At 51.2% G+C, this 14,432-nt stretch overlaps 1 protein-coding gene across 4 annotated transcripts in view; it reads right to left on the minus strand.

Annotated features, from left to right (window-relative positions):
• Positions 1 to 1,184: 1,184 nt before the first annotated feature.
• The window catches only part of SRL (sarcalumenin), a 45,570-nt gene continuing 32,322 nt past the window's right edge, over positions 1,185 to 14,432 (minus strand). For 3 of the 4 annotated variants that reach the window (XM_070461285.1, XM_070461284.1, XM_020915339.2), the window contains 5 exons: positions 12,621 to 12,722; positions 11,491 to 11,586; positions 7,780 to 7,896; positions 5,924 to 6,157; positions 1,185 to 4,414 (listed from right to left, as the gene is read on the minus strand). In XM_070461285.1, the coding sequence (XP_070317386.1) occupies positions 3,603 to 4,414; positions 5,924 to 6,157; positions 7,780 to 7,896; positions 11,491 to 11,586; positions 12,621 to 12,657 (1,296 nt within the window). In that variant the 5' untranslated portion in view covers positions 12,658 to 12,722 and the 3' untranslated portion in view covers positions 1,185 to 3,602. Of the gene's footprint in view, positions 4,415 to 5,923; positions 6,158 to 7,779; positions 7,897 to 11,490; positions 11,587 to 12,620; positions 12,723 to 12,843; positions 13,906 to 14,432 lie in introns of those variants that run through there. The other variant, XM_020915340.2, reaches the window with a different exon arrangement.

A 14,432-nucleotide genomic window follows, 5' to 3' on the forward strand; every position in this document is an offset into this window, starting at 1 on the left:
CATGTAAAGCTTGGGGACAGTTGCGATGTCCTCCTTGGGCCAGATCTTCCTGGTTCTCCACCCTGGGTTGGGCACCCAGTTCACCCCACACACACATCTGCCTGCACACATGCTCCTGTGATCTGAAATCCTCACACTGTTCATACAATTACTTCACCACCCCAGACCCACATGTGCATCTGCTGAGTCGCTACACCCACACATAGGCTTTACACACAAATGTTTGTGTTTCCCTTATCCATACAGCTACCTGTAACCCCCAAATATTTAGGGGAGGCATACACGCAGGTGTGGACACCCTCTCCATTCACAGCGTCCCTCATGTCATCAGGCTGTGTTTAGAATGATCCTTGATTTTGCTTTCTGTATTTCACCCTTCTGATTTTCCTATCATCCTGACTGCAGACTTAATTTAAAGGTGGTCTCAGCTCCACCTTGGATATCAGTACAGTCCCATGGTTACCCCAGATTTATTCAGTACTTTTTCCTAAACGTGATCATGAAGTTGCTCTGGCTGATCCTTGTAAAAGGGACTTCAGTGTCCATTTGCTTGCCCCATAAGCAGATTCAGAGCTGGGTGACTATGATGTGTCAATGAGGATCATCAGTTGTAACATATGTACTGTTGAGAGGGGCGTAGATAATGGGCAAGCCTTGTGGGGGGGAGGTTGGCATGTGGGAAACCTCTGCCTTCCTCTCAGTTTTTCTATGAACCGAAAAATGCTCTTAAAAAATATTTGTCTTCCTTAAAATCAGTAGGTGCCTGCGTGCTTGCTAAGTTGTTTCAGTCGTGTCCCACTCTGCAACCCCATGGACTGTAGCCCACCAGACTCCTCCGTCCATGGGGATTCTCCAGGCAAGAATACTGGAGTGGATTGCCATGCCCTTCTCCAAGGGATCTTCCTGACCCAGAGATCCAACCCAGTTCTCTTATGTCTCCTGCATTGGCAGGCAGGTTCTTTACCACTAGACCACCTGGGAAGCCCTTCTACTCGATAAAAGGAAGAAAGAGTTTATACTGGGGACGGACCAGTGGTTAAGACTCTGCCTTCCAATGCAGGGGGTGTGCGTTTGATCCCCAGTCAGGGAACTAATAACTCACATGCCACAGGGTACAGCCAAAATTCTTTAGAAATTTTAAAAAAGAGATTACACAGGTTGGAGGCACGAGACAGTACGAGGTGTTAAAGAGAGATGGGAACTTTATTGAGAGTTTCTCCCTGATGAACTCAGAACGGAAAGAGCACTGGAAAGATTCTGCTTTGGAGAGAAACAGCAACTGTTCAGGCATAAACGTTCACAGATACTCCTCCTAGGGGATTCCTGACTCCCCACCCGGTTCCCCACGATCCCCCTCCCCCACCCAAAGAGTCAGAATTCTGCTCGAAATCCACCTCCACAGAGCAGGGCACCAAATAGCGCTCAAAGCCCTGGCTGGCAGACAAGCCTGCAGGAAGTTAGAGAGAAGGGAAGTCAAGGGGTGAACAGCGGAAGAAAAGGAATGAGAAAAAGAAGCTGAATGGAGAAAGGAAAAGGGGGGAAAGATCCCTGATGATGTCACATGCACCCCCAGAAATATAAATACCGTATGAATGTGTTCATCTCATTCCAGCTGCTGCTCCCAAAGCAGTGCTGACCTCGGCAGCTACGACGATGCCCAGTTCTGCACTTTTTCTTCCCCTTCTGCGCTGGGAAAACAGAAATGCCCAAAGCAGCCGAGGGGGCGGAGGGGCATTAAGGAGCAAGGTGGGAGGGTAGCCCCTTGAGAGTGTAAAGGATGGCGAGATGAGGCCAGGGCTGGTTTTGAATAAGAAGGAAGCAGCTCCCCGGGTGTGGTCACCAGGTTCCTTGGATGCCTCTGCAGACTTGTCTTCTCTGGTCGACTCTGTCCTTAGAAACATGTCCCAGAGGCGGTGGGGCCTCTGGCCTTCTTGTGGGAGGTTCTAGATCCTCCAAAGGAGCCAGAAGAAGCAGCCTCTGAGGCAGCACATGCCAGAGTGCTGATAATTTCAAGAAACTCAAGGAATTCCAGACTGCAGATCTCTATGAGTCTAACGTGGTCATCAATGTGCCAGTTTGTTTCCTCTGCCTGACCCTCATGGCACTTCTCCCTCTGCCTTTGTCTTGGCTTTCCCTTGGGTCTAGGGGACCCTCTCTGGTGCCGGCGAGGCCTCTTGGGGAAGTCCCCCAAGACAGTTCACTCCCAGGACAGACAGAAGGAGGCCCTGGGCTGGGGGAGAAGGGGCAGCCAGGCCGGGTCCCCTAGACTTAGATTCGTCACCCACCCATCTATCAAAAGGCTTGTCCCCTCCATGTTCTCCCCTCCATGCCCCGTCCCTCCGTCCCCTCCTGCCCTCTGAGGGGGCATACCAGGCAGGCAGGACTCTCACCGCTTGCTCCTCCTCTGTGCCCTCGGGCATCTGTCATCTCCCTAATCTCTCTTGGACAACATAACACACACACATTCACACTCATTGGTACTGGAAGGCCAGGCGCCCCTGCTATGCGCTCGGTGGGCATCAGCATCAAGTTCAGGTGGGAAACTGACAGTCAGGCCTGGGTTGCCAGTGGCACCGAGTGGCTGGTGCTGCTTCTGACTCCCCAGAAATTACGCCGAGTTTCAAGCATTGATGCATCAGGGAATGGAGAAGCGAAAGGAAAAGCCGTGTGATGAAAACCAGGAAGGAACGACTCCTGTGCTGAGTGTCTCCATGGAGAAACTGTGGCAACAGCAGGAGCAAGCTCTCCACTGTCCCCTCTGAAACCCAAAGCCTTTGGGGTCTGAGTTTTCCAAGACATGCAATAGACAAAGACACACTGCAAACCGATTAACCCTCTGAGCCCTGCCGGGACTCTCACTGAAGTCACTTTCAACAAGGAAATGACCTGAACACATGGAACATTCACCCTCCTCCTGGGGCCGAGAAAGAGACCGAGCTTCCGGCTGGCTTAGAAGGTGCCAGAGAACTGGCCTGGGGAGTGCTTGTTTTCTCTCAGCATCCTGGTATCCCAAACCGTTCCCTGCCCCTTGCAGAAACAGGGGAGAGGGCCTGGGGGTAGGCGCAACACCCAGGTTGATTGAGACCCAAGAGATCGTCTCCTGTGAAGCCAACCCAAGCTCAGGAGGCAGACAAGGGCTGGGGACAGACAGAAGACTGTGTGGAAGGCAGCCACATGCCCGGAGCAGACAGCCCTGCAGAACTCAAGTCTTCTCTAGCCTCTCAGCTGATCAGGGAAAAAGGAACTTCAGCTGCTTTTAGCCTGTGTGATGCTCGTTAATTCAGTTTACACTAGAGTTTAGCTGCTCTCTGTCCCCCCACCCACGAAGAGAGGGGACCCTGGAAAAGCAGGTGTGGCCTGACATGCCTCAATCAGGCCCCTACTTGAAGCAACAAGACAAGCAGGCCCTAATTCACAGTTTCCACTCCCCCCCTCGACCCACCCCTTCCCCCACCACTGGCCTCAATTAACTCCCGTCTCCAACGCGCAACAGTTCCTGCCAGTGTGGCTCAAAGGGTTAATAAACCAGGACTTCTCGGACAGTCAGGACACAAGCTCATTCACCAAAGATGACGGGAGCCCGAGAATGGCAACGCGGCCACCTAGGGTTTCTTATAACGGTTCTTTGGGGTCTCGCCACACCCTGTCTTGTCACAGTTGAGAGCACCTGGGTTCTTCCCCAGCCCGAGGCTGCCCAGGAGGCTGGGGAGCTCCTGGGTGATGGCCCGCTCAATCTTATCCAGAAAGCAGCCTCCCATGTAGGAGCACTGCTGGGACAGGAGCTTGAAGCTGGAGATGGGGTTGATGCCAAAGAAGTCCTTGTAGGCCTCGCGGTGGGGAAGGTCAAACTTGCTGACGTTGGTCTTGGCCAGGATGGTCTTGAAGATGTAGAATTTATCAGGGTCTTCCACGATGTCCTTAAAGACCAGCTCCCCGTCACTGAAAAAGGTCATCTTCTCCTTGTACGTCTGCAGGTAGCGGTCCACCAGGAGGGCGTGAATGCGGACCCGGATGGCGTGCTGGCGGATGAAGGCGATCTTGTTCTCCAGCCTGTTCTCGATCACCTGGTTCAGGTCCTCCAGGAGTGAGATCTCTTCCCTGAGAAACAGGTCCCGGTGGGTGTCGGGCTTGTAGTCGTAGGGCCAGAAGGAGCTGACGTACACCCGTGGAGGCTCTGTGACGTTGATGAGCGGGGCCAGGCTCCAGAAGAGGGCCCCGTACACCCTCATGAGCATCTGCGTGGCGAGGTTGTCAGCCTTGTTCAGGATGATCCTTATCTGGGACTCGCGCCCCTTCAGCTGGCGGAAGAGCATCTCCAGCTCCAGACCCACGTCCAGCTTGGTGGGGTCAAAGACGACGAAGATGAGGTCCGCTCTGTCGATGAACCACTGGCACACGTCGTTGAAGGGGTAGCCTTGGGGAGAGGGAGCGAGAAGTCAGGCTGGGCAGACCCCACCCACACCCAGGTCCCCCACCCCTCCTTCCAGAACCAGACCATTCTGTGGCTTTGAAGGGACTAAGAACGTCAGGGATTTTCTGGGTTTCTGAAGACTTTTTAAAGAATTCATTACACATCTCCTGCTCCTTGTCAACCCTCAATCAAGAACGGCCTGGGGAAATGTCCTGGCGGTCCAGTGGTTAGGACTCCACACTTTCACTGCTGAGGCCTCAGGTTCAATCCCTGGTTGGGGAACTAAGATCCTGCAAACTACAGCTAAAAAAAAAAAAAAACAAAAATGGCCTGATTCTTGTTTTAATCCACAGTGGAATTCAAGGCTCCAGGAAAACAAAACATTTCTGCCAAATGGAGATTTTCCCACTGCTTGAAAAGATCTGGGGCAGTGGCAAAGATGTTAAAGGAAATAAGTCAGGGAATTAGAAGGAATAAAAGAGAGGGTGCATCACTTAGGGGAAATAAATGTGGACCTGCCATTGAGACCTGGACTAGAATTTGGGCTCCATCACTAACCAACTGAAAATTAAATGCTTCTAAGCCTTACCATTTTAGTTGAAAAATGACAAAAAGAACAATATCACCTAAGGTGATATAAAGATTACGATGTTGCTAGAAACACAGGAAAGCACTGAACTAAAACTGCCATCCAGTCACAGGGTAGGTGCTCAATACATCCTAATTCCTTTAATTTATTTCCAAAATGGGAGGAGTAGGGATACCTGTCTCGAAATGTTCCTACAATGATCAACCAATAACACATGGAAATTATCCAGTGCATTAGAAGAGTGCAATAAAGGTTAATTTACTACTATAATTATTAGCAATAATATTATTATTAGCTATAAAACAGGATCTGGTTATAACAAAATGAGAGTTATAACCATAAACTGAGATCCACCATCTGTTCATCTATTCTGACAAACACCCCGTTATGACTCATCTCTGCAGATGGCGCTGCGTCACGGTGACATTCAGTGGCACTCCCCTGCCACCTGAAGGCAAGCGGGGCTTTGGAAAGTCTGAGACAGGATTGTGTTGAAGCAGGTCTGGCAAAGCAGATATTGGGACCAGGACCAGTTGAAGGTCAGGTTTAAACCCAGACCCACGTTAGCCAGAGGTCAAGTGCACCTGGACAGGGATCCAATCAGTCCAGGCCCTTGATCACCTGGACAGCTTGTGAATCCCAAAGACACAGCAGGGACCTCGAGGAGCTCCTGGCAAGAAGCCCAGCCCTCCCCCGGGCAAGATGCTGACGGCCTCCAAACCAGACCATTCCTCAAGGAAGTAAAAGGATGAGGTACCCACACCTAGGAGGCCCCACAGTGATGACAAAGAAAAGGCCGGAAGCAAAGAATGCATCCCCGAGTCTTGGCCAACATTGGTCTCCCCCAGTCTGCCTACCACCCTCTGCCTTGAACAGTTTCCTAAGACAGAGCTCAGGCTGTTCAGAAATGAGTGTTAAATTACCTCTTTCTTGCTGCTTGCGGTTCTCAATGATGCCTGGTGTATCCACAAATGTGACCCGCTCCAGGAGCTTGTGGGGAACCTCCATGCCGATCAGCTTCTCCAGGAAATTCTGGCCAAACTTCTCGAGGGGCGAGAAGGACCGGGCACTGTCAGCAGCCATGACGATGCCCTCGATGGTCTTCAGCTTGGGCCCGTGCATGAGGACCGTGAACTCCGAGGTGGTGGGCTCGGCGCCTGCACACACGGGTTAGAAGGGACACAGGCATCTCACATCACAGCAACACAAAAGGAGCCACAGGAGAGACTACTGGGGGTGGGGGGTGGAGGAATGGAAGTTAGGGTTTATTTATTTTGATTTTTTGGCCATGGCGCCTGGCTTGCGGGATCTTAGTTCCCCAGCAGGAAAAGTGCCGAGTCCTAACCACTTGACAACCAGGGAATTCCCTCTCCTGCACTTTCTATCTCCATGAATTTGATGACTCTAGGGACCTCATAGAAGTGAAATCATACGATATCTGCCGTTTTATGTCTAGCTTATTTCACTTAGCATGTCTTCAAGATTCAGCCATGTTGTAGCATGTATCAGAAACTAATTCCTTTTCAAGGCTGAATAATATTCCCTTGTACAGGTGGAATGAACACATGTTTTTTACCCATCATCAGTTGATGGATATTTGGTTTGTTTCTACCTCTTAGCCATAGCAAATAACACTGCTGTGAACATGGGTATAACTGCCAGTTTCTTGCACATAATTTTCATTACTATATTGAAGATGTGTATGAATATTTTTGTTTTTCTTTTTTTAATATGCAAAATCCTATTTTTTTAGTTGAAATATAACTGACTTACGATATCGTGTTAGATTCAGGTGTACAACAGCGTGATTCATTATTTTCATACATTAAGAAATGATCTCTACAGTAAGTCCAGTTACCATCTGTCACCATACGAAGTTACTAGTGTTGTTTTCTATATTCCCTGTGCCATACACTGGGCTTCTCTGATAGCTCAGTTGGTAAAGAATCTGCCTGAAATGCAGGAGACCCCAGTTCGATTCCTGGGTCGGGAATATCCGCTGGAGAAGAAATAGGCTACCCACCCCAGTATTCTTGGGTTTCCCTTGTGGCTCAGCTGGTAAAGAATCTGCCCACAATGTGGGAGACATGGGTTTGATTTGTGGGTTGGGAAGATCCCCTGGAGAAGGGAGGGGTACCCACTCCAGTATTCTAGCCTAGAGAATTCCATGGACTGTATAGTCCATGGGGTCACAAACAGTCGGACACAACTGAGCGACTTTCACTTTCACTTACACCATACATTCGTTGCTGTTCAGTCACTAAGTCCTGTCCAACTCTGCAACCCCATGGACTGTAGCTGACCAGGATCCTCTGTCCATGGGGTTCTCCAGGCAAGAAAACTGGAAGGGCTTGCTGTTTCCTTCTCCAAAGGCTTTTTCTAGACCAGGGATCGAACCTGAATCTCCTGCATTGGCAGGAGGATTCTTTACCACTGAGCCACCAGGGAAACCCTATATTAATGCTATACTGTAATTTAAAAAAATAAAACTTCCTGTGTAGTCAAATAATTTTAACTCATTTCTGATTTTACATATATATATATATATCTTTTAAAACTAATGTAACCCCTTTAAATCTTTGTATATTGAATCATAGATACCTCACTGATCTCCAAGTGTTTCCGCATGGCATTACAGCTTAAGTTTAGTGGGTACAGGATCTCTTCCCTGGTACTTTGTGCCATACACTACAGCCCCTAAATGTTTCATTTTTTTCACAATGCTTTTTACATGTGACATTGAAATGCCAACAGGCACACAAGAAAGTCACGCTGTTACCTGTGTAGAGCTGGTAGCGAGTGTTTTCCAAGCCAAGGAGGTAGTTGATCATGGTGGATTTGCCAACACTCCATGGCCCCAGGAACAAGACCATCGGCTTGGATGTGATCTCCCCATCTGTGGGCAGCAGGGACAAGACATGGACATGAACTCAAAGCTCTTCACTGTGGAGGGACAGGATTCTTCACTTTGTGCCCCAGACAGTCCATCAGGACCTGTGGGTTTCTACCCTGGACCGTGGAACATGGCATGGTCAGGAGCACGTCTTGTTCTGTGTTAGTGTGATGACCCAGTTAGCACCCAAGAGAATACAGCATTTGGACCATGCACAGACCCACAGCACACCGGCCCCCGAGAGGGAGGGATCCACTGAGGTCAACAAACACTGACTCAGAACTCACACTGGGGGAGACCTCCAGGCTCAGATCTGGGAGCGCACCATTCATAGGAGGGGCAGGAGAGAGCGGCCACCAAGGAGAGGCTAAAATGCCACTACCTGGATTGGTTACAGAAGAAGTCATGGAAGAGGTTTATACCCTCTGGGATGGTCTGGACCCGGGCGCTGCCTGCCCCCTGCCTCCCTCTGCTTAGCTGCACCCCCCAACACCCCTCCTCAGGCTCAGCCCAAGCCAGGCAACAGGGCCGGTCTCAAATGTCAGCCTCCAAAGTCCATGACGCGTTTGCCAGTGTCCAGGACCAGGCACTGACTCAGCAATTCTCGGGTTCTTGTCCCATGTTGGGGAGAACACCCTGCCTGGGCCTCTCCAGTGCGGGTCCCTGAGAAGAAAAAGCAGAATTTTCTAGTGCTTTCAAAACCCAGGGATGGGGAGGGGACAGTGAGAGGCTTTCCACATGGGAGATTCACAGTCTCCTGTTGCAGACTTCCAGCCCTTAGGGCACATAGAGTCGGCCATGCACAGCTTTTTTTTTTTTTTTTTTGGCCCTGCAGCAAGGCATGTGGGATCTTAGTTTCCAGATCAGGGCTCAAAGCCACACCTGCTGCATTGGAATCACGGAGTCTTAACCACTGGACCACCAGCTTAGTACCTAAAGTTCTCCAGACATCTTAGCCCCGCTGAGCCTGGCAGGCAAGGCCTTAACACAGGAGGCACTGTGGTGGTTTATTTTTTCTTTCAGTTATTTTTTAAAATGTTAATTGATTTCATTTCTTGATTCAAAAATCAGAAGTATAAAAAGGTATACAGAGAAGAGTCTCCCCTCCATGTCCTCAAGCTGCTTAGGCTGTGTGTCCTTCCAGATACTTGAATGCGTGTGTGAGACCACATCTGGTATTCCCATCTCTTTAAGAATTTCCCAAAGTTCATTGTGAGATCAAACCAGTCAATCCTAAAGGAAATCAATGATGAATATTCATTGGAAGAACTGATGCTGAAGCTGAAGCTCCAGTACTCTGACCACCTGCTGCAAACAGCCGACTCACTGGAAAACACCCTGATGCTGGGAAAGATTGAGGGCAGGAGGAGAAGGGATGGGTGAGGATGAGATGGTTGGGTGGTATCACCAACTCAATGGACGTGAGTTTGAGCAAACTCCGGGAGATGGTGAAGGACAAGGAAGCCTGGCATGCTGCAGTCCATGGAGTCAAAAAGAGTCAGACATGACTTAATAACTGAAGAACAACCCCTGGCTGGGGTGCAGGAAGGAACAGGAGGGAGGGGGGTGGGGGTGGCAGGAATCCCCAGTCACAGCCACAGAGATCCTACAAGGAGCATCTTTTTCCCCAGCCCAGGCCCCACTAAGGGGAACCTGGCCTTCCAGCTCCCCTGCAAGACCACCTCGCCGGTGTTCCCAGCTGCTGTTTCCGCTCCCTGCAGCAGGGGGCGGCACTGGCACATGCAGGAGGCTACAGGTGCGGCACCCAGGAGGGAGGTCACAGGAGGATGACCCTGGGCTCGGAAGAGCCCGGACACTGGCAAGAGAAGAGGGGAGAGGAGGGGCGCCTGGACAGAGAGATCAGGCTCCGGGGATGCCCTCTCTGCAGAGTGCCATCCCCACAGGCCGCCTGCCTGCCGTCTCTGGCCTGAACATTCTGAGAAGCCTGCAAAGGAACGGTGAAACAAGGAGGAGACGGAGGAAGTTACAGCTCCTAATTCCAGCCTGTGTGGCCTGGGCAGCCCAGCGTCTCTCTGGGCCTCTGGTCCGCCTTCTGTAAAGCAAGGATGAGGAAGGCCCTACAACAAACCCCTCCCTGCACAGCGTCACAGGAGACGATGCAGAAACAGCCAACTAACACAGGAAGGGACGTGCAATTTCACTCCCTGCTCAAAAGCAAATTAGATTCCCGTCTCAGGCTGGGTCGTATTGGGAGACTGGGATTGACATATATACACTAGTACAGTGTGCATGTGTGCATGGTCAGTTCCTCAGTCCTGTCCAACTCTTTGTGACCTCATGGACTGTAGCCCACCAGGCTCCTCTGTCCATGGAATTCTCCAGGCAAGACTCCTGGAATGGGCTACCATTTTCTCCTCCAGGGCATCTTTCTGACACAGGAAACAAACCCATGTCTCCTGCATCCCCTACATAGGCAGGCGGATTCTTTACCACTGTGCCACCTGGGAAGCCTATAAACTATGTTAAAATAGATAACTAATGAGAACCTACTGTATAGTAGAGATGTCTACTCAGTGATCTGTGGTGACCTAAATGGGCAGGAAATCCAAAAAAGAGGGAATCTATGTGTACGTACAGCTGATTCACTTTTACAGTAGAAACTAACACAGCATTGTAAAGCAACTATATTCCAATAAAACATTTTAAATTAAATTTTAAAAAAAGAAAGGTGATCAAAGGTGAAACAGGAATTTTTCTGCCGCCCCTTGAAAAAACAACTAGAACAATAATAGCAATTAGATGTCATTGTCAACAGGTTTCCAAGACAAGAGACACTTTAAAGTGGCCTTGCTGGGAGGCATCGAGAACTCTGTCCTGTTGCTGCGGTATACAGAGGACAACCTAAAGCAACTGGACAACAACTATCAGAATGCTGAATTCCAGCATTATTTAAAAAATATATATATATCCTATAAATAAACTTGTGTGAAATATGGAACAACTGTAGCAGTGTCTGTAACACTCTGAAAAGGAAACGAGGCAAACGCCCAGTGGTTCATCAACAGGGTATGCTATCTAAGGTGGTGGGCTCCCAAAGACCAGAAAGAGCAATTGTGTGCTGTGATCCCATCTTTGTAAAACAGAGGAAAAGACACCCGTGGGCATGGAAGCAGAATGCTGTCTGGAGGCCCTGATGAGAAACCGTAGCCGCATGCGTCTCTGAGAGTGGAATCAGAGAGACTGGAAATCAAGACAGGGATTTTTTTAAATTTTTCAACTTGTACTATTTTGCACAGAAATATTTTTGGTTGCCAGTTTATCTTATTTTTTTTAATGATTTTGAAAATCAATATTTAAAAGAATCCAGACCCATGGGAAGTGGACAGGGGAGAGAAGACTCAATCTGTAAGTGAATGAGGAGCCCCATGGGGGCTTGGAGCACAGCAGTCAGGAAGTTGGCATCTTTTGGAAACCCAAAGTGCACTCAACAATCTCACAGAGGAAATGTAAATACTTGTGTAGATCAAGGGCACACCTGCTGGGAAAGTCTGGCCCTTCTCACTGAGGTCTCCGGGGGCACCCCACCCCCCCCACCTCGAGGGCTTGGTGGAGAGATGGGGCAGGCGGGGTCGGTACCTGTGATCTCGTGCTGCCGAAGCTCATTGTATTTGTAAGACTGCTCCAGGGGCTTGATGGACGAGTGGTAGATCTTTCGAAGCCGCTGCAGCACCGCTGGGGGCAGAGAAGGGTGAAGGGTTAAGGTCAGGCAGGGGCTTCGCAGCTGTGGCCCCATCTAGAAGGCACTCCCCCTACACACACCCCTGAAAGTCACCACAGCATTTTTGTTTTTCCACTTAGCCCTCTGGTCCTTCCCCTCAACAGTTCAGAGCACCACCTCGGCCTGCGGCTACCTCGAGGTGCTGGGAACTCCAGCTCTTTCTCTCTGCCCCCTACCTGCTACCTGCCTTAGGATCAGAGGCAAGCAGGAATGACCACCCCAGTCCTGCACCCTTCACCACATCCCTGGTACCCTGGGAGGATTCAGACATCCCAAGTGTCTTCTTGGGAAAAAGTGGCTCCAGGGAGAAAGGGCTTGTGGGGTGAGGTGCAGGGAGGGATGAACTTGGAGCCGTGAGGGTCAGGCTCCCCAGCTGCCCGTCAGCGGCAGAAAGCCCTGCTGACAGCCTTGGGTTACTATGAGGGTGAAATGGAATACCAGACACAAAAGGGCTTTATAAACTGTAAAACTTGAAGCCAGTGTGATGAACAACCTTCCCCCGGCCAAAACTCGGATGCTGGCACCGTCAAAATGACCCTGATGCTGGAAAAGATTGAGGGCAGGAGGAGAAGGGGGTGACAGAGGGTGAGACGGCTGGATGGCATCGCCGACTCAATCAACACAAGCTTGAGCAAACTCCAGGAGACAGTGAGGGACAGGGGCTGGCGTGCTGCAGTCCATGGGGTCCCCAAGAGTGGGACACGACTGAGCAACAACCGTCCCCAGGTCTGCAATGTGCATCCCCAACTGGTCCCTCTGTTTAGATTGCCTTTCCTCCCTCCTGCCAACCCAGAGCCCTCCAGCTTGGACGCTGCTCACAGAGCCTCCTCCACGAAGAGAAGCGCTCCCCTCCCTTCAACTCCAGGGCTCTCCTCCTCCCCTGGGGTGTCTGCTGGCCTCAGCTACAGACTCAGAGGTTCTGCCTGGCCACTGGCCCCGGGGATCTCCCCTCCCCACCCGGCCCCACCCAGCCCCTGCCTCTGGTTACCAGAGAAGTCATCAGCTGGCTTGTCCTCATTCAGCATCAGAGTCCTCTCGATGTGGGAGCGGTCCCTCAGCGGGGCTTCCTCACTCACATCCTCCGCCTCTTCTGGGGAAAGAAGCAGAGATGGAGGTTAGGGCAGAGTGAGGAGCCATTGGCTCTCTCTCTCCCTCCAGTCAGGCAAGCTGGGGAGTGGGCAGGGGGGGCAGGATCGCAAGCAAGTGCTGACCGGAGCCGGTCCAGGTTCAGCTGCACGGAGCTCTGTCTCTAGGAGGGACTTTGAAAATCCAAACTCAACATCTGTGAAGCTCCACGATCCATTTTAGGTATTCAGCAAATGTTGACTGAGCACCTACTATACACGCGCCAAGCACGGAGCATTGTGCTGTGAATGCCGCGGTGCCCCAAACCGACCCAGCTCTGCCCACGTGGAGTTTTCCACAGTCTGCGGGGAGACAGGGAGAAGTAACCTGGAAAGTAATACAATTACAGGCATCGATGTGGATGTGGCTTCGGGAGGAAAGAGTCCGGAAGCTGGGAGGGCCTAAGATGTGTGCCTATGACATTTTAGCTGGGGAAGTTGGAAAATGTTCTGAGGGTTGCCTGTGAACTGAGATCCAGGACAGGAGAAGGAGTGGTTTATAGGAGACTGACTTTCAGGTTCTATGTGGACCACTGGCTTGGTCAAGTGAGCATTTCATCAGGAAGAGCTGTTACAGGGAGTCTTGGGGAGCAGAGGGGGAGTAGGGAGAGGGGGGAGGGAGTGGGGGGTACACTGTTGCTTCTGACCCAGCAAGAGGTGCCCGTGACCACCTGAGGCTCCCAGGGAGGGGTGCTCATATTCCCAGGCCTCTTAACATCACAGCCATTAGTTTTTTTTAATCCTGGGCTAATTGCACAAAGAATTTTAGGTGATGGAAGGAGGATGGACCTGGCCTGTGGGAACAAGGGGAAACCAGTTCCAGGAGGGACGGGAGCAGAGAATAATCAATGTATCTCAACAGGGTGATCTTTTCTGCGATCAGACCCAGATCTGGGAGGCCAGGGGAAGGGTCCCCCATTGCAAGTACCCGACTAGTGTGGAAATGAAGTTCTTGCAAGGAAACCTACCAGTGTGGAAATGAAGTTCTTGCAAGGAAACCTGCATTGGAAACTGAAGACTGACTCCAATGCCTCCGTCCTACAAGCCAATTCCTGGCCCAGGTCAGTGTACTCAGTGGACGAGGCCATGGCCAGTGCTGGACACACCTCTAATGCTGCCCAATAACTTAGGTCCTGCCCACTTCCATCCCCCCACCCTGTCCCCTACCCCTGAGGGTGGCTGCTCCAGCCACTCATCTGCAGGACAGACATCTGTGGGACAGACACCTGCTGGACGTACAGCCAGCCCAGTGTTTCTTATCAGGATCCTGACATGACCTAGTCTTCAAGGGGAGGTCCCAGGAGCTAGCCGACCATCGTGGTCCCCCAACGCACCTCACACCCACCAGCCTGCCTCCCGGCCTCAAATCCTGCCCCTGTGTCCCTTGTCCTTGGGGTTTAGGCACTGGTCTGTGTTAAAGGAGGGACTCTAACGGATAAGTTTCTGATGGCCTAACTCAGATGTAACCAGGTTCCTCTGGGCCCTCCAGGCTGCAGGCTCTCAGTGCGTCTCTCTGAAGTGGGGATAAGTGATTAAGGAACAGCCCGGAGGCACCCAGAGGGCCGGGAACCCCCATGGGGCCTCTGCCCCACGACCCCCACGGTTGCCTGGAGGCTCTCCCGCCCGCCCTGCCGGTCCCTGTCTGCCCCTACATACAAGACCTCCGGGAAGACTGC

The sequence above is a fragment of the Odocoileus virginianus genome, chromosome 33 (assembly GCF_023699985.2).
Source record: "Odocoileus virginianus isolate 20LAN1187 ecotype Illinois chromosome 33, Ovbor_1.2, whole genome shotgun sequence".
Classification (NCBI taxonomy): Eukaryota; Metazoa; Chordata; class Mammalia; order Artiodactyla; family Cervidae; genus Odocoileus; species Odocoileus virginianus.